This window comes from Cyphomyrmex costatus, unplaced genomic scaffold, assembly GCF_001594065.2.
Source record: "Cyphomyrmex costatus isolate MS0001 unplaced genomic scaffold, Ccosl1.0 scaffold97, whole genome shotgun sequence".
NCBI classification, from domain to species: Eukaryota; Metazoa; Arthropoda; class Insecta; order Hymenoptera; family Formicidae; genus Cyphomyrmex; species Cyphomyrmex costatus.
In genome coordinates, this window is record NW_017280561.1 from 505,240 (window position 1) to 524,677 (window position 19,438).

The 19,438-nt window shown below is 34.4% G+C and overlaps 2 protein-coding genes across 5 annotated transcripts in view; both read right to left on the minus strand.

Annotated features, from left to right (window-relative positions):
* Positions 1–387, minus strand: part of LOC108782177 (uncharacterized) — a 31,319-nt gene extending 30,932 nt beyond the window's left edge. Inside the window, exon 1 of the mRNA XM_018550366.1 lies at positions 319–387. The gene's annotated coding sequence lies outside the window, so the exon portion shown is untranslated. The remainder of the gene's footprint in view (positions 1–318) is intronic.
* Positions 388–2,892: 2,505 nt separating this feature from the next.
* On the minus strand, positions 2,893–17,490 carry metro (membrane palmitoylated protein 7-like protein metro). 4 transcript variants are annotated; one of them, XM_018550369.1, is made up of 11 exons: positions 16,769–17,490; positions 15,448–15,734; positions 14,076–14,207; positions 13,597–13,623; positions 11,911–12,078; positions 11,407–11,478; positions 7,344–7,468; positions 6,530–6,660; positions 5,499–5,675; positions 4,759–5,102; positions 2,893–4,072 (listed from the first exon to the last, which is right to left on the minus strand). In XM_018550369.1, exons 1-11 carry the CDS (start codon positions 16,809–16,811, stop codon positions 3,896–3,898), a joined length of 1,683 nt encoding a protein of 560 aa, XP_018405871.1. In that variant the 5' UTR covers positions 16,812–17,490; the 3' UTR covers positions 2,893–3,895. The 4 variants fall into 4 exon arrangements, with proteins under 4 accessions (XP_018405871.1, XP_018405869.1, XP_018405872.1 ...); XM_018550367.1 differs by having other exon boundaries at positions 5,499–5,801; XM_018550370.1 differs by lacking the exon at positions 13,597–13,623.
* Positions 17,491–19,438: the final 1,948 nt, after the last annotated feature.

Here is a 19,438-nt window from a genome sequence, read left to right on the forward strand (position 1 = left end):
TTTTTCGCATAGGATATGTTTCTGACATCCCCAGTATCGTGTATCTCAATTTTTATCATTCCCTTTAGCGATTTATAATTAAAAAAAAATTTTTACATTCTTAGACAAAAATAAATGCAATTTAATAAAAATTATAAAACATTTTACGCTAAATATAATAATGTAAATAATAGCATTTATACATTTAACAAATTTATAAGACCGTGGTTCAAATTTTTTTTTTCAAAAAGCTACTATTTTTTAGGAAAGCTGTCTTATGCAAAACGATTAGCAGAATCGTTTTCCTGCAATATTCGCCAATCTTATAATTGGGCTTACCCGAATTATCAAATTTCTGGCTAAACGCCGCCGATAGTAGGCAACATCAGTGTCAGCGTTAACCAGAAATGTTGGGTGTCGGATGAGAAGCATTTACATAACGTTGCTTGACGTCCGTGCGATTGATGATTCGCCTATTAACGTCGAGACGATGCCCCAGATCACGCTCGATCTGCCGCTATGAGTGATTGCGTCGTGGAAGTATAACTCGCACATATAACGCACGTAATTCGCGCGGACGGTGGTCACTTCCGAATTATTGTCGTTCATTGTATCTGTCCGTACTAAAATGATCTGGAGACAGCACTGCGGCTTCATGCGGAGACGAGGTAGCGAAGAGCTCTTATGCTATTTCTACCGATCGTTTTTTGGATCGAGAGCGCTATTAACACAAAAGATGACCAATGAAAAGCGAGCGTATGTCGATGATCGGACAATAGTACGCGACGAACTAAGAAAAACATACACGACAGAGAGATTTAAATATCGTGTCACCCGCCACTCATATAGCATTTCGGTCCGTAATGAGTTCGCGCGAGGCTTTAAATTTCGATCACCAGACCGCGAATGACGTGTCGTCAAACCACGACGACAATGGCCCATCACGAGGATAATTTTACGCCTTGCCGCAATAGTAAATGTCATTGAACACTTTGCCAGCGGTTTTGGAATCTTTTGTAAATAATTCTAAGTTATACCATTCGTAGAAACGTAATTTTTAATAGTAAATTTTTAACAGTAAATATTACTAAACACTTTTAGCGATTTTCAAACTTTTATATAAATAAGTTTTAAATATCATTCGTGCAGAAACGAAACTTTGCAAATATCTTTAGAAAGAGCGAGGGAGATAAACATTTAATATATATAACCCAGCAGTGTTCCATAAATTTTAATTTAACATTTCTAATAGTTAATTTTTAATAGTAAATATCACTGAATACATTACCAGCGATTTTGAAACATTTTATAAGTTTTAAATATCATTATTAGAAATGAAATTTTTGCAAGATGTTTATAATGGCAACCCTATTAAGTTTAATTGTAATTTAAATTAAAATAATTAAACGTTTTTTAATTAAAATTTAATTTTTAACGATAATTTTGCGATAAATTTTTAAGTAATTATACAGTTAAAAGTTTTAATTGACACAATTTATAATGATTTTTTAAAATAAATGTTGACTGACTTGTTCTTAGATGAAATTTAAAATTAGTTTTGTAATTAATTTTAGAAATCTAAAAATCTCAAATATGAACAAGAGCTCACTCCCTAATTTTTTATAACATGTTGTATGATAAATGTAATGTTAAAAGAACAGCATTTTAAGCTTTTCTCGCGAGTTTAGGATCATTGCATCGCATTGCAGTCGTCGCGGTTATTTTTGCCAATTCCATGTATGTTAATTAGGCGGATACACGAAAACCGCAGGCAAGATGATAGACAACAGTAACGAATGGTAAAACGAAGCATGCGATCTGAGATTACATTACGTGTGAAGTAACACAGCGACTTATGCATGTGAAAAGTTGGCCGAGAAATTCTCAAATCTCAGCGACGTGTACGTATGAGCATGAGTGCGAACTGCCGTACGCACGCGAACGTCGTTGTCCGAGAATCAATATTTGCAAGCGCTTCCAATAAAGGAGCTCGTAATTTCGAGAGGAAGTCGTTGGCGCGAAGAGTAAAGTGGTTTCCGTGCCTGCTCGTGACGGGCTATTAGGAATTCTCACTGATTAAGTGTAAGTCGCAGTTTTGACACGAATGTTTATTACTTTCCTCGGTGTCTTTTGACAAAAAGAAAATCAATACGATACATTAATTAATTCTAGAATAGTCGAGAGATTAAAAGCTGTGTGTTTACAAGAGAACATTTCTAATCGATGAGAAAGCTCTTTGACGTTCTCTCGCGCGCTATAGATTATTATTTTTATTAATTCAAAACTATCGAAAGGTCTAAAAGCACTGGATAGTCAAAATAACTGACTCAACGATTTCATAGTGTGAGCAGCTGTAATCTTTTTTTTTTTTTTTAGATAAGTCGAGAACGAGATATTAAAGCGCGTCTTCGACAAACTGTGTCAACACAATGCGTTTCGGAAAATCTACAACGCCAACTGTGCCTAGGCCACTTATTTTTACACAAAACATCGTATCCATGTGATTTTTTCGGATCAGCTCGTCGCTCATTTGACACTGACCTTGGGAGTAATGAATGCAGAAAGAAACTGCTACGCGAAATTAAGGCACGTGAAACACGTCAGCTGTCTATCAACAAGCTCGCACGAAGGCCTTCTCTATTTTATTCAGCAGGCGCGAAGCTTCTCGGAAGATGATTTTTCTCGGTATGATATTTCAGAGATGGTTCTCTTATACTTGTAATTTGCTTGAATGATTAGAAGATACGTCACAGGAAGACATATCTTCTGCAACAGTATATTACGTATGTTATGCGTATGATAATATGTGTGGATTAACGTTAATTATAGATAATTAAATTATCTTCTTTGTGTAAATTATATTTAGGATGTAAAAGAGGATAGGTTATCTCAATTGCACATTCAAAGTTTAATGATATATTTCAGTAACATGCAGAGTTTACATCAAGGGTGAGTTATGTAACGTCAACTCGATAGAGCGTATAGCTTTTCTTTCTTTCTTTGGCATTCCATTGTCATGGAAAAGAATAAAACAAAATAGTAATATCGTGGTAATGCTGACCGAGTGGAAAATACAGTAAGTACAGTGGAGCGATCATTTCGATCGCATTCTGGGTACAAGACTTATTTGGCAACAATTAACAACAATCGAGATCAAAGATCGTCCACGTAGTGATTCTTCCGGCTTTGGCGAAGCTTCCAGAGCAACCTCGACACAAGTACCATTTTATGAGCGTTGATCCCAATATGCGAGATTTTCAAATTGTCTCAAAACAGGAATTTCACACGACGTGTCGATAGGACGTACAGAAGAGATTCGCGACGAGATTGGAGATCGCGATACGAGATCTCCCGCCGCTGGTGAAACTTCTGGCAGTAAGGGTTCTAATTGTAAGATTAAAAATGCGCAGAATGTCGCTGAAACGTTTGATAGATCCGGAAAATAAGAAGTGTGAAATTTGGACGACTTTAAACCACTTGGAGCGTATCATCGAAATTACTTCAACATTTTATTTAGCTATTTAATCTAGTCGAAGAGAAGCGCGTCGCGTTCCTTTCGCGATCGATAAATCGTCACTTACGAACCGGCAACGATCATCGTCGACGAACGCACGGCATCCGATAATAGAAAATTTTATTTAATTCGTTTTCGAAACGGATAGAGATTCGCGAACGCTCGAGGTATGAAATTTCTCTACAAGTGTAAAGGCGCGATAACGTTCTAGGTGGTAAACTGCAATTCGGTGAGAGACGATAGACGAGAAATATACGTCCTTCGCAGGGAAGCAGAATTAAAGTGTCGTCGAGCGTCGCGAGAAACGTTCGATCTCGTCAAATAGCAACGAGTAGTCGCGCGTTTCTAATAACGGAACCCTTCTCTTCCGGTTATTTTGTTCCTCGAATTTTAAGGATCATTTTATTGAACCCACGAGGCTGGTACCCAAAGCGGCTCAGATTCCACTCGATGGATTGCATTGATTAGTTGCTCGAACGTTGTAGGGAGGTCAGCGTTCACAATCACGTCGTCGAAAAGATGAGAATACAAGAACTCTATTCTTTCCGCATTGTGCAAGATCTCGTGGAATTCTTCGTCCTGCAATTGAATATAAGACTGATGACAAAATACAATCCTGAACTTACTCTTTTAGACTACAAGATGTTTATTGTTAACCTTTCGAAATTGACGACAAAACGTGTAACACAGTTACTGATGCTGGATCCATGAAAACCTATTTAATTTATGTTGACGAGGCACTAATTAATTTCAAAAAACTAAAAAAAAAAAAATTACATTAATTTAATTAAATACAAAAATTCTTATATTTCGTCGCATCTAAAATCAAAAATATTTTCTTAATACTATAAATGGTTAAAATATAATCGAGTAAGTCCATCATAATTTCTGAAGAGTTAAATATTAAAATATAGTAAACTAAAAGATATCTAGCAATAAATAACGCTTTGAGTGCCATGTCATGCATATTTAGATGTCGCATATAAACATTCGTAAGAGTTTATCTGTAAGGATTTTATTCACTTAGGAATGATTTTATTAATTGTAATAAGTATTTAAAATATTAAAAACAATATAAATTATAGTAAGACGTTAAAAACAATAAAATATTAAAATAATATACTAAATGAATTAAGCTCAATGTAAAAAAAATTAGTTGGCAGTTAGAATAGTAAATTTAAGAAAGAATCAAGTTATGAAATCAATTTAAGAAATGGGTGTGGTTTTTTGTCACTACCTGTATAAACACAAATTTGCAACTTTACCGTGAAGCCTCGAGAATTGCTCTCGTCGAAGGTCGATCTCGCTCGTGCTTCGTTTCTGGTGTCCTTTAGCACCTCGAACGTCGGCGGTTTCACATATATGATGTATGGCCTCAATTGCGGTGTCCTTAGCATCTTGAGGGCTTGATAGTGAGGACTTAAGAGGCACACGTATCCGGCGTTTACGAGCGAGCTGACGCTCTCAGAACTAGTACCGTATAAATTCCCTTTATATTCGCCATACTCGATGAATTTTCCAGCCTCAATATCCTCCTCCATTTTCTCCCGAGTCATGAAATGGTACTCTTTACCATTTATTTCACCTGGTCGCGATGACCTAGATGTGTCTGATGAAAAAATTGTTTCGTTTAAAAAGACTACTAGGTTGATAAATTAACTGAATATTTTCTACAATATTTTACAATTATTTGTAAGTTATTTCAACTTTTTTGATAGATTTATTAAACACTTTTTATCTTGGTTCATTTATTTCTCAAATTACTTTCTCATCTCGTGTTTTATTCATCGTTGATTTAATTTTCTCATTATTGTCATTTCTTACAATTAGATTGATTGGATATACATATAATATATATATATATAATTTATTACCATTTTTAATTAAATTCATAATATTTGTGAATCTAATTTTTCTTTAATTATAAGTTACGCGAAATTAGTTAAGCTAATCTCTTCCTTCTTATGTTATTGTTAATTAGTTGTGAGTTTCTTAGTAAACTTACAGGGGACAGGAGTCTTGTACTTTTCGGTATCAGTCACCATGAGCCGCCTCTTCAACTCGTTCCTGCCGACTCCCGGTGGCCCGATGAGAACCACCGGACGATACAACCCCGGCCTGGGGTACAGTTTCGCGACCTCTTCGTAGGTTGGTACCTCTTCCCGATCGAAGTCGTCGTTCTCTGCAGCGTCATACATGATTTTTTTAGTTTTAATTCCCTGCAAGTTGCACTTTGTAGGCGAGGCGTGCAAAGAGGTACTGGGACGGGGGCACAATGCAGGCAAAGGCACTGGAACAGAACACAAGCCTAACCGACGGTTAGGTCGTCAGGCCATCCATTTGTTAAAGAAGCGCAGCCGAGATTAGCTTACTGAATTAACCACCTCGGATACAAATCTACCGCGCACTCAATCAACTGATCCTAAAGTGTACTTCAGGTGGTCACTAATGAACTTTCATTATGCAACATCGCTACTTTTACGCCAATATCAGCGGCAAGCTTTAACAATATCAGCCTTTAAACAGAGCATTCTCAGAGCATATTGACATTTCTCACATTAATTTAGCATTCTTCTATTTTATCTAATCTATTTTTTAATAGTTAATTTTTGAATAATTATGTTTAAATTATTTATAAAGAAAATATTTTTAATTTTAGAAAAGAAGTAATATTGAATACTTTTTTATGTACTTGACGTATATATGTAAATACGTATATTAGTATTTCGCACGTTATTCTTGCATCCTTTCAGTTTATCAAATACATGTGTTTTCAAAGAAATTTAAATTAATTCTGGAAATGTATTCTAACAAAACGTCGAATTGTGTCAATATACTCAGAGCATCTATTTTAGTAATAATTGCGAATTTCGTGCAACATTGATGGATATATATCTGCCGCTAAACAATATATGTATAAACATCAAGAATATAAAAACATTCAACGATGTTATATGATTCGATGAAACAAATGATTGTGAAATAAGATCAAGACAAGCGAGTTATTCAATCGAACAAACAAACCCATTAACATACTTATATTATCTTCTTCTAATTTCTCCTTTTCTTTCTCCAACCTTTCAAGAAGAATCCTACGTTCTTGAAGAGCTCTGCTGGGGATCAAGCCTGCTCTCATATTTCGATCACCTTCTCGTCTGGCTTGCCACCTGTACGTATTTATAATACCAGCATTATTGTAATTAATATTAAGTGAAAAATTTAAGAGAAATATTCAACATCAATGAAAAGTGAAAAAGGCTATATTTGATCAAAGCGGTCTTGATGTTTAATAATATAACATGAATTTTTACAATTAAGACACCTATATACGGAATTTGGCATTTCGAATCCCAACTGAGGTAATATTTTTCGCAATAAATTATTACGGTGCTTTAAAGATGTTTATAAGCTTCAATAATATTAAATTGCTTATTATTTAACAGTATTAAATTTTTTGTCAATCTCGTATCTAGCTTTAGTCTATACAACTGTGTTTCGAGACCGATAATTGACGTGGTTTGTTTGGACTGAAAATTCTAAAAATTCTTACAATATATTATTAGACACAATGATCCGTCTTAATCGAGCATGGTCCTCTTCACTCATTTGTCGACCATTATAATTCGCCGTAAATAAATAAATTATACAGTGAAGTAATGAAAAGCCTACACAATGAGCTGTGTATATAATTCACAATGAAATATTCAAGTACTAATTATAAGATCATTGTCCAGCTGGTACCGCGTAGGCTTTATACAAAACTAATTGTAAGATCATTACATTACTTAATTGTGTATTCATACATTACTTAGGATACTTTACATTCAGATTATATGCTGTACTGTCTTACCAATAGGCATCATCTTGACTGACAATATGCAGAACGTCACCCTTGACAAAATCTAATCCAGCTTCTTTACAGGGAATGTAAGGGTCGTCGGCAGCCACATACGAAAAGTGTGCTTTGACACGAACCTAAATTTACACATATTTAATTTATGTATATATATATATATATATATTTGTAAACATTTCCCGGGTAGAATTTTGTCGGGGCGTGCCCCAAATCCGTATAGGGCCTAAACAGGTATGCCCTAAAATAGACTTGCCAACTTTAGGCCCAGGTAGGCGTACCCTAACATAGGCCTGCCATCATAGGACCTAAAGAGGGGGCCTAGAAAGGACCTAGAAAGAAAAATTCTGGAAGAAATTTCCTAAACAGGCTCTGAATGGGCACGTGAGTACCCCTAACAAGGCCTGCCATCTTTGGGCCTAGAAAGGGCCTAGAAAAGAAAATTCTATATAAAGCTACTAATTTACATTTTACATGTTCTATTGATACATTAACTTCTTTAGTGGAATTTTCGTCTTTAATTCTCCATATATTCATACGATCTGATTTGAATGGGTATATGTACATATACATGCCGCATTTCCTCACTCTGTAGCCGCCGTCGCCGCCGCTGCCGCCGTCTACAGAGTGGGGAAATGTCTTTTGGAATTTTTGGCGCAAGAGATAATAAATATGACTCGATAAGTATTTATAAAAAAAAGGATAATATCGAACATTGCGATCTGTTCGGTCGGTAAAGTTTTTTAAGAGTTTCGATAATAATGATCTAATAAAGGATGCCCAGTGAACATGAATGTCTAACAGACAATCCGAAAGACGTCTTAAAAAAGACGACTTTAAGACGTTTACAAAAAGACATCTTTAAGATAACTTTTAGCCAAGTCCTAAAGACAATTCTTTTTAAGACGTCTTTTAAACGTCCTTTCCAGGACGACTTTAAGATTTTACAAAAAGATACCTTAAAGACGACTTTTAGTCAAATCCTATAAAGACATCTTTTTTAAGATATCTTTTGGACATATCTGTTTAAGACATTTTGCAGAACAAGAATAAGACAATGTTTTATAATGCAGCATATATCATGTATTCGAGTAATAATAAGTTCGTAATCGCGCGTGAAAATAATGAGATATGTAATTTCCGGTTTTATCGGTGTCTGGTGTCGCTTTCTAATTGCGTAGCTATTCACATGGTTGGAAATTCAGTTCTCAGTTCTGAAGAACCACTCGACTGTAACGGACGCGTTTCGGATCGGGTGCTCGTTAGTGTATATTTTTGAAAGTGTTGCCGACTTTGACTGTGCATTCCTTCTTCCGGATGCGTCGATGCGATTTCGTGAACTGGCTCAACTCGTTCGTTCGTCCTAACGCGCGTTATTGCGGCGTGACGACGTCGCAGGCGCCCGGTGTCCGTTCGGGCTACTTGTCATTCATATTTTTGGAAAAATGTTGATGAAGAGGACGCGTTTTAAAATTATGATCACAGGTAATCATATAATATATTTAACATAATAATTTACATATAAATAATATATATATCTTATTTTGACACACACATTCAGCGCCTCTTAAATTATACCGTTACCTTTTTACAACTAACCTCAAATTAACTTTATTATAGGTGAAGTGCAATTAAGGACAAAAGGCATGTAGACGCAGGCGTCTGCTAATTGCTGCCCGAACATATTGCCCCACGTGTTGCCCCTGTTGCCCGTGACACAGGAGAAGAGCGAGGATGCGTTTTAAAATCATAATCACAGGTAATCACATAATATATATCTTATTTTGGCATTCAACGCCTCTTAAATTATACCGTTTGCTGCAGCTTAAATTAACTCGATTGCTGTAGTAAGAATTTATATACTTACACATTTAAATTGATAAATATTGCACAGATTTTGGCAATATTTGTCAATTTAAGTGTATAAGTATAAACCAAAATATTTTTGTATATTTTGGAATTATATTTTGTTTCGAATGACCTTGACAACATATGTCAAGAGCATCAGAGCTGTTTTTCTGTTTATATCTTTGTACATGTTTACCTTACTTTCCTGTTTTAGGTCATGGACATACCAAAGTTAGGAAAATGACATCGATATTGAGAAACTGTTGGGGATTATCGCGAAGTTTACCATTTGCTATGCCAAAATACAATACTACGACTACCAGCGAGAAGACCGAAAAAGCTGAATCTTGTCGTATGTACAATTTATTTATTTAACTTAATATTAAAAAATAAGCTATTACAATTTTTCTATGTTTGATAGAGATTATTGATTTTTTATTTTTGTTAGCAAAAAAATAATTCTGAAATATCTATATACATATATGCAAATTATTATAAATTTCAATTTATAGGGTTATTTGAGCTGGAAGCACGAAGATGACAAAGTGATCGTCTTTGATCGAGATGATCTCACATTCGTCTTTAATTTTCATCCAGTCAAGTCGTTCGCTGATTATCCGGTCGATGTAAAAAACCCAGGAACGTACAAGATCGTTTTATGCAACGACGATGAACAATTTGGAGGAGAATGTCGCGTAAACACAAACGTGCAACATTTTGCGCAACCAGAAACATTTTCTGCGTTTTTACAAAAGTTGTAAAGCTTGAAGGAAGACATAAGAGAGTACTTATTGGTTTGACCTTGAATGGTATTGTCCGTATTACAGCAAGGTCACTTCGAAATTTTTAAATGGAATTCCCTATTTTTTTATTATATATTCTTGTAGCTTATATCCAAAAATACTGTAATAATATGCAATAAAATCCAGAGGGTTCCATTTAAAAAATTCAAAGTGATGTTGCCCTGTGAAGTGACCTTAACAATGCCACCCAATATCAAATCAAAATGGTACCCTTTTTATGTTTCCCTTCAAATTTTTTTATCTTTCATACATTTAAAGATATTTCGATGTTCAAGTGAAAATAATAAAGTTCAGTTATTTAATGAATAACCCAGTATCCGAAAAATCAGAATTTTTAATTCAGCAATAACTACACGAATCATATTCTATCTATTTCAATTCATCAAGAATTGAAATAGATAAAAATGAATTCGTGTAGTCATTGCCGAATGCAAAATTCTGATTTTTCAGATACTGGGAAATGTAGTAAAAAAAAGATAAATATATATGTATATAAAACTTTTATTTAAGTATTGTAAATTGTTATAAAATTTTTTATTAAAGTTAATGTTCTTTTATAAACACTACATAATGACCATGTTCTATTATATACCTGTTACTTAGACGTAATGTAAAATAATATAGGGTTTCAATTCTTGTATATCTTGAAATAAGATAAAAATTACAAAAGTGAGCAAATTTACTAAAATATTAATATTCTAGTATTCACTTTTGTAATTTTCATCTTGTTTCAAGATACAATTCACCCCCTCATTTTTGGACATTACAATTTCGGTAGGTCAGGATTAGGTTATATTGGCAGAGTTTCAATATACACCGCCAATACTATGAAAATCTAATGAAAATCTTATTAGATTTTCATAGTACTGGGGGTGTGTGTGTGTGTGTGTATATCGAAACTCTGTCAATATAACCTAATTTAATCCAGAAAAATCGTAATGTCCAAAATTAATCTGAAAAATGTCTGAACAATGACATTGTAGAATGTCTCAAAGACGTCTTATAGACCATTATAAGGAATGTCTGAGAGACATCCATCAAAATGTCTAAAATATGTCTAATATGACGTCTGACAGACGTGTAATAAGACTACTAAAAGACAGACATAAGACGCCTTAAAGACGCCTTAAAGACGACTTTTAGTAAATTTTTCGGACGTCCTACAGAATTTTATGACGTCTTTTAGGCGTCTTAAAGACGACTTATTGTTCACTGGGTGGCTATTCGGATTAGGAAATACAGGTTAGAAAATCTATCACATCGATGGTACATAAAAACACGTAAGTGAGGCTAGAATAATTAAATTTTTTGTTTTTTTATCTGATAGATATTTATCTTATGAAATAACTCCCCTTTTAAAGTTCTATCCGGGTTGTATCAAAGATCTATTATGATATAAGATATATTACCTTGCTCTCCCTAATTCCACTTTTGCTATCCGCGGGTACTATTTTAAAAGTGATTGTCCCTTCCGAATTTTGCTGGAAAAAAATCGAATTACATAAGAATTTTTAATAGTGATGCTCTGTTTATTTAAAAGCCAAAATAGATTTTCGAATTACTATATAATGTAAATATAATTTTTATGAAGATTTAAGTTCATTTGTAATCTTGAAAACCTCATTAAAGTACATTACCGCGATTAAACTGTTCTCAAAATTTAATTAGTTTTATTTGTTAATATTGTAAAGTATAAATAAATAAAAGTTTGTTTCTATCATAAATTTCATTCTAATAGTACACATTCAAAAATAAAAATTGATATTTTAAATAAAATAATTATATTTAAAAAATCTCGTGCTTTTATATAAAAATTACAAATTACTTTAAACTTTTGAGCAGCAGTGTGTCTTTTTTACTGCTCTTTTATTTACCGTATTTGCTAATAACGAGATAAAAAATGTTTAACCTACCAAAATGTGTAAAACAAAACTTGGTGTTTTTCCCTCAACGCTGATACCGTTGACTTCGCAGACCTCGTCACCGACGTGGATGAGCCCGGACCGGTCGGCTGCACCGCCATGCATTATCCGTGCGATCACAATCTTGCCGGTGATTTCGCAGGTTTTTATGGTCGCCCCCTAATGTCAAGATATAAAATCTAGTATTATCATTGCGTTATATGTCGCGCGCAAATGCGTACTAGAGAGTGCCTTTTTTCTCTTCTTAAAAAACATAAATAAAAAATAAAAATCTTCTTATAGAAAGGCAGACGCGATATTAAAATCAGTACGCGTCCGACTTTTATAGCACAATTGATCAATTAAAATTGTCAAAATTTTGCAATACAAAAACAGACGAGCACATGGCGCACTCATGAAGAATATAAAGTATCCCAATTCCCAAGGATGCACAGTCGCTTGAATACGGCGATTGTTCTTTAACCAATCAAAATGTTGCTAGAAATTGCAAAAAGGAATCTGAATGCAATCATGTATATTCCATTAACTTTGGGCAAGTATCTGATTGCTGATTCTGATTTATTATGCGCAATGGAATACTTTATAACCTTATACTATGAGATGCACCAATAACATGAATATCCAAAGGATGTCGTAAAGATATCTGAAATATTTAATTTTTCAGTTATAAAATATTTGTGACGAATCTTTTAAAAATCTCCTTTGCAGGTTCATGTTGTTCAGAGTACGTTCTGTTCTCTATGCATTTTCGGAGAGATAAATAGAAATAGGCATATTAAACAATTTGCAAAATAAACGTAACAAAGATCGAATAACATTTCGAGAAACACGTACCGCGAAATGCAGTTACCGATTATATTATTTAATTATGATTGTTCGAAGAAAGAGATAAATTTTATTCAATATCTTGTTGTGTATGCTTGTTTCTTTATGACTGCGATCTATATTTATTTACTGCATTGCATATAACAAAGTTGTATTTTGTATATATTTTCAAAAATATAGAACTTTTAAAAATATTACAATAAAGTTTGAGCTTGTATTTACATTTTTACTTATACCTTTGAATTTTATATGTTTAAAAAAATTTAATTTATATACAGAATATTTAATTCGAATGTATTTTTTCAAGATAAGCTTTCGTTAAAAGGTAACCCCATTTCAAGGTACTTCAAATACAATTATGCGGGACAATAACAACAAATACAGTGATACAACAGATTTGATTTATAAAGCAAAAAGAACAACTCAAACAAGACACAATGCAATGAATGCAACAAAGGTAAACAACAAAATCAACAAACGTGTGCAAGGAAAGAAAGGACATGACAACGCTTCATTTACAGATGAATTTATATCCTGTGATCGCAGCACGATAACGAGGAAAGGATTGATTAGAGATCTACATTTAAGCAGGGATTGAAACCGGTTTAATTCTGATTGTTATCTGATTAATCTGGATTTTTATTCCAAATACTTTCCCTTGCCGTTCCTCGTCTGTCTTACGACAATGGAAGTAGCACTCGATAAAATTCTACCAGTTTCGATCCCGACGCTAAAGTGAGCGATGGAAACGAAAAGAATGACAGCTAAGGTACAGGGCAGTTTCGTACGACGTAAAGTCAGGTGTTCATCACAGGTGCTCAGCACATGTTCTACGGCATTCAGGCGACTTACCACGATCGGTTCAACGCCGGCGTCGCCCTTCGAAGCAAGTTTGACGATGAAAGAAACACGTGATTACTTGGTTACTTTTTCTTCGCACTCGTGAGGCTACTCGTTATACACTCAGAGGATTCTCTCAGTATCCAAGTTACGAATTATACGTGATTCGCCTGTCTACGCCGATACTGGGGAGCGTTTTACGCGTCTCATGCAAGTCGACGCGAATGTACAACCATGTGTGGGCGGAAAAACGAATCTTTAACGCTCTTGCAAAAAAAATAATCTACTTTTGACAAATTTCCCCCTTTTCCCCCTGTGGCTTCTTAAAAACACAAACGCGTTTACATTACACTCGAAAATTGCTACTAATCGACAATTAAGCTTTTTCTCTTCATCTTATGCTATTGCTCACATTCTTGGATTAATCAATGAAAGACGCTCAGAAAGACACCGTTATTATAAATGTCGACTCAATGATTGATATGACGTACCAGGGGCTCGTTCGACTTCACTAGCTGAACAATCTTCACCGTTTCTTCATCTTCATCCACTTCCAATGGAATATCCGGCAGCCTCGGATAGTAGTTCTTTTGCGCCACCGCATCATGAGCATAGAGGAGACCCTTCGGTGAAGAAACTTGTTAAAATACACATTCTCAAAAATGTTTATTTCTTCGTAGAATTATTAAACAAACAAAATTATTATAGATACACAATAAATAAGAATTCTGCAGCTACACCCTGCAATTGGCTCTTATAGGATTTTTATTTCAATTGATTTATTATATTAGAACCTATTCAATTTATTATTAGAATTATTAAATTACAAACAATAAACAAAATTAACGTATGAAAAGAAAATTTGAGAAAAAGAAATTTCATTTTCTTTTTTTTATTTCAAAAGTGGCATAACCCAAAAAATTACTTTTTTTAGCAAAAGAGGGAAAACAATTTTTCAACTTAATGGAAAATTAACGATTGTATAATCAAATAATATCGATAAAAATATATACTCTCAGAAATACGAGAGACTAAATGTTATTTTTGTTATTTTTGCTTTATAAAATCATCTTTTATGTGCTGTAATAATTTCGATATCCTACAAAATTATAACAAATTCAGAATAATTTATTAAAAGTGGTATAGCTCAAAATATCGCCACCAGTTTATATTTGTCTTAATAAAATGACAAAAAAAAGTTTTAAATAAAACAATTTCCTTTTCAATCTTCGATTAAAATTGTCTTAACTCTGAACATTCCTTATAGAAGATTTTCTTTTTTATTTGTAAAAACAATTCAAAATATATCACTTTTGTAAAAGATACAATTTTTATAAAAACCTTAAAAACGCTAATATCATTTGCAAAATAGATTGTAAAATTAAATTAATTTATTTTTCATAATTGATAAAATCAATCTTTATGTAACTCATTCATATTACATAATAATAACAAAAAAAATTTCATTAAAAATTGTATACTATTAAAATAAAGGAATAATTTCATGCTTTATTTTGCTAAAAGAGACAAAAAAACGATAAAAATTGTTTTAAATAAATATTTATACAATCTTAAACAAATTAATATAAACAATTAAAAAATATCTTTTAGATCTTTATATTATATTTATTATACATAAATAAGACTTATGATGTTTATAACAATACTTTTTTAGTACTTAATTTGTCTTCCAAAAGTATTGTAATAAACATTGTAAATCCATTTTGTATAATGAATATATATAAATCTAAAAATTACTTTCTGTTCAAATTAATTTTCACAAAACTGTACATATCATTGCCTCTGTAGAAATTAACATATCTCATACAAAATAAATGTATTTTGTATAATTACTCTAATTACCTGGATGTGTGGTTTCTGCAACAGGTGGAATAGCTCCTTGCAATCGGACGAGGCGTGCGTTTTGGTCGACAACAGATCGAGAACTTCGACATCGATGTCCATCGAGTTTGAGAGCACGGGGAAAAACTTATCGTCCTTAACATTGTTAAGAATTTTATTATGAACTTTCACCAGGGCATTCAGTTCCTTGGACTGTAGTAGCTCACTGAGAAATCCAAATTCCTCCTCGGTACAGCTGGGTATCTCCGATTTATTCTCCTGCAGCGAGTTCAGCAACTTGGACAACGCTGGAATAAGTAAACAGATTAAATTTGAGACATAATTGAAAAGCACAGACAATTGAAACAGGTTGAAATCCGTCATCTGTTCCCTGTTTCCATTGCCTGTGCTTTTCAATTGTGTCTCAGGCTTTAGAGAGATTCGACTATTCAATAAAAATTTTAAAAATTCGCTAGGACAGATAAAATCATTTACATAAAGGTTAATTAAAATGAAGAAGCTTTGAAAAACTTTTGTGTCTTCATTTCTTCATTTAAGTACATCAGCTTCTTTTATCATCTTCCGCTTTATATATAAACTTCAGCGTAAAGTATAAGCATGTATTATTAGAGTCAAATAGAGCTAATTACGTTCTCCATATTTAAACGCGGAAGTACTAAAATTGGAAACAAACGGTGTAACGAACTCGTATCACTTTTCCACATAATTCTATAATTATTTCAATTCAAAGGCACAAAGATTTCTCGTGGCATTTACGCGCCGATCGATGTCATCGATATCGGATTCATTTTTAAATGGATAGCGGATCACTCGTTCGAGACCTCATTTTCATTCAAGCAAATTGGAGCACACGGAAATGTGCGGTCGCGAATTGGAATATCCGCGCACCAGCCTTTTATCAGAAAAGACCCCGTTATTACTCGGACAGTTTATTTACTCGGCTTTACCCTCGGCTCTATATTTATAACGTACCACGCTCGCGCCCGACACGCAACGTTTTATTAATACGTCTTTGAAGAGTATTCAGTCGCGTATTGGATTATGTGCTCCGCAACTTGCTCCAGTAACTCTCTGTTCACTTATACGGAAACAACGCGGGAGGTCTTATCGACACGTCGCCGTCACAACAATAAGGTCAACTTCGTCGAAAACACCCTCGCCGCGCTCAGCACCACCATCCCTCATCTCAATGCGCAGTACGATTGTGTCGAGGGTGAAACGCGTGAAAACAGCCTCGACGACGCTCTGAATCTTTTTGGAATTAAAAATACCAAAGCGTTGTCCAAGGCAACGTTACTCGAGCAGTCGCCCGTCGACTTACCGGGGTCCCAGTTAATGTTTTCCATGACGACCGCCGCTGTCATAATTCGCACTCGGCACCCCGGTCAGGCGTGTCGCCGTGTTTCCGAGGCGAGGACGACGTGGGCGTAGCGACGCTCGGCGTTCGTTTAAGCGACAGGTATCAGAGTCGGCGATAGCGGGATCCGGGTCGGCGTATTTCCGTCGGGGTCGCGCGCTGCGCCGTCGCTACCGCGTCGACGGCCCTCCCGGCGACGATCCTGTCTTGCTGCTGCTGCTGCTGCTGCCGCTTCCTCGCGTCAACGTGTCGCGTTCGCGCTGTCTGGAGTGTCGTTATCATAGCGAGAATAATCCGTTACGTAAGCAGTCTGTCACTCGACACGGGGTAGGATGACCGCCACCGGATTGGCCTGCCGTCCCTGCCCCGTGCGACTCCTCGACATAGCACGTTATTCCCTACTCTCTTTCTCGCTTCTCCGATCTCTCTCCCTCGCGTTCTCTACGTACTCGAGATCGGCTCCGAAATCCAACGCGCTCTTGGAAGATGCACTCTCCCGTGTTTACGACTGGGAAGCCCTTTCTCGCACTAGTGCACCCCCAATGAAGCTCGTACGTTCCTCGCGTTTCTCCGACGCGGCGGTACCGGTGCCATGTTGAGAGGCGCCCGTGGACACGACGCTCCGCGCACCCTTCGTTGGCCTCTGCTCCGTTTCCGACTCGCCCGACGACAGCCTGACCGTTCCGTCTCGCTCTCCCTGCAGTTTGCGCAGGCAGGGAGAAAGAGATGGACGACTCTCGTCGAAACTCGACCCTATCTTTGTATTCACGCAGGGACGGCGAAAGTCATATGGTCGTTTCGAGACCTGCGCATCTTTGGACACCGAACAGATTTTCCTTCTAGTTTCAGTATACTATATTGTTAAATAGTAAAGAAGCACAACGATGATTTTCAATCGAGAACATTGGCCGAAATGTCTGTACAATAAAAATTTTTTAGTATCAACGTTATCTACGCACTGACAACTGCGTGAGCGCTTAATTGGTTTTTTACTTCTTTTATTAGATTTATTCTTAGAGATCTCTTCGTTTATAACATTTGGAACATTTTGTTATTTCAATTTTCACGTATCACAAAATATAAATCTATCCATTTCTGTAATTGAATTGCTAATTTCAGAATAAACAACGTTTATATTAACGTGAACTCTTTTGGTAAACAATAAACTAAATTTGAGTTACAAATTTATTTTTTGTTTAAATTGTTTGACTTTTCATTATTTCAATTAAATTAACAACACATTGATTGTAATGTAAAAAAAACCGTTTTTTTTTTTCAAATGGAAAAAGCTGGAAAAATTATGGGTTTTTTTTTCCGAAAAACTGCTGCTTTTGCCAAATGACATACTACTTAAATTTTTTTACGAAAAGAACTAAGAAACAAATATGGCAAGTTTTATGAACGTTTTATGAATCGCGCGTAAATTTTTCCAATACATTTTTCTACCCTTGGGGTAAAAACCAAAAAAGTCCGCGGAAAAATTGGAAAAATTCGGTTTATATATTGATTGGGAACAAGTGATAATCTATAAAAATGATTACAAATAACTGTGTAACATTATAAATTTAACAACGTAATAATAAATAACCATGAGTTTAAAAAATTGGCGAAACTTTTCTAAAGTTCTTAAAATATATGAAAAATATTTTGTAATATATACGGTATATTTATAATAAATAAAAATTGTTTTATTTAGTAATAATGTATTTGTTTGACATTTTTGTGTTGTAGAATTTGTATTTATTATAAATATATCAAAATTCATCTTTTCCGGACTGAAGATTTTAGTTTCAAGCTCAATCGAATTTTTTTCCTTTTTTCTGTGAAAATTTTTATAATATTTACATTGATTTAATATTTAACTCTTAAAAAATATCACTATTATTTATTTTTTTGATAATTGCTTATAATTGCAGTATATTTCTATGAAAACTATATAACATTAAATATCTAAAACAGTATATATACATTAAGATTTAATTTTCGAATTATTTCTTTCAAAAAATTGATTGTAAATATTTAGAGACTGAAAGATTCATATTGGCATCAGTATCCATGTTTCATTAAAAAAATATTTATAATTAAAGCAAGATGACATCAGTAAACATTTGAATTTCTGCGCTATCACAATGCACTGTGAGTAGCTGTGGGTAATAATGTACCGGCCAAATTGATGTCAACCTTTCTATATATAACTTTAGCCGTCGTTAGAGAGAAACCTGAGAGAGGACATGACGACCTAAAACCTAACCGCAAAATGCTGCCGCGCACTACTGCCCTCTGAAGAAGTGGATGTGAACTACATGCAAGATCCACTATTCTGAGGATAACGCATCTACTTTTCAAGACTGATGGTAAGTAGATATTCGCGGTTCGTAAATCGTATTCGCGCTACATAAAATGTGCATCAGAATAAATATTCTTCTCTGCAATTATATGTATGTTTACTTACATGCGCGTAATATTTATTATTAAGCTTAAAAGTATTAACATTAAAGTTGTATATTACACCCATTTTTTTTACCAATGTGTTAAAATATAAATTTATTATTAAGTTTAAAAGTATTAACATTAAAGTTGTATATTACACCCATTTTTTTTACCAATGTGTTAAAATATATCGCGCGTGTTTAT

Excerpts from the sequence above, each read along its gene's own strand:
- metro (XM_018550367.1), bottom strand. The coding sequence starts at position 16,811 with ATGACAGCGGCGGTCGTCATGGAAAACATTAACTGGGACCCCG. Across the intron at positions 11,479-11,910 it reads GTTTTGTTTTACACATTTTG|CAAAATTCGGAAGGGACAAT; the intron begins GTAGGTTAAACA and ends ATTTTTTTCCAG. Across the intron at positions 4,073-4,758 it reads GCAATTCTCGAGGCTTCACG|GACGAAGAATTCCACGAGAT; the intron begins GTAAAGTTGCAA and ends ATTCAATTGCAG.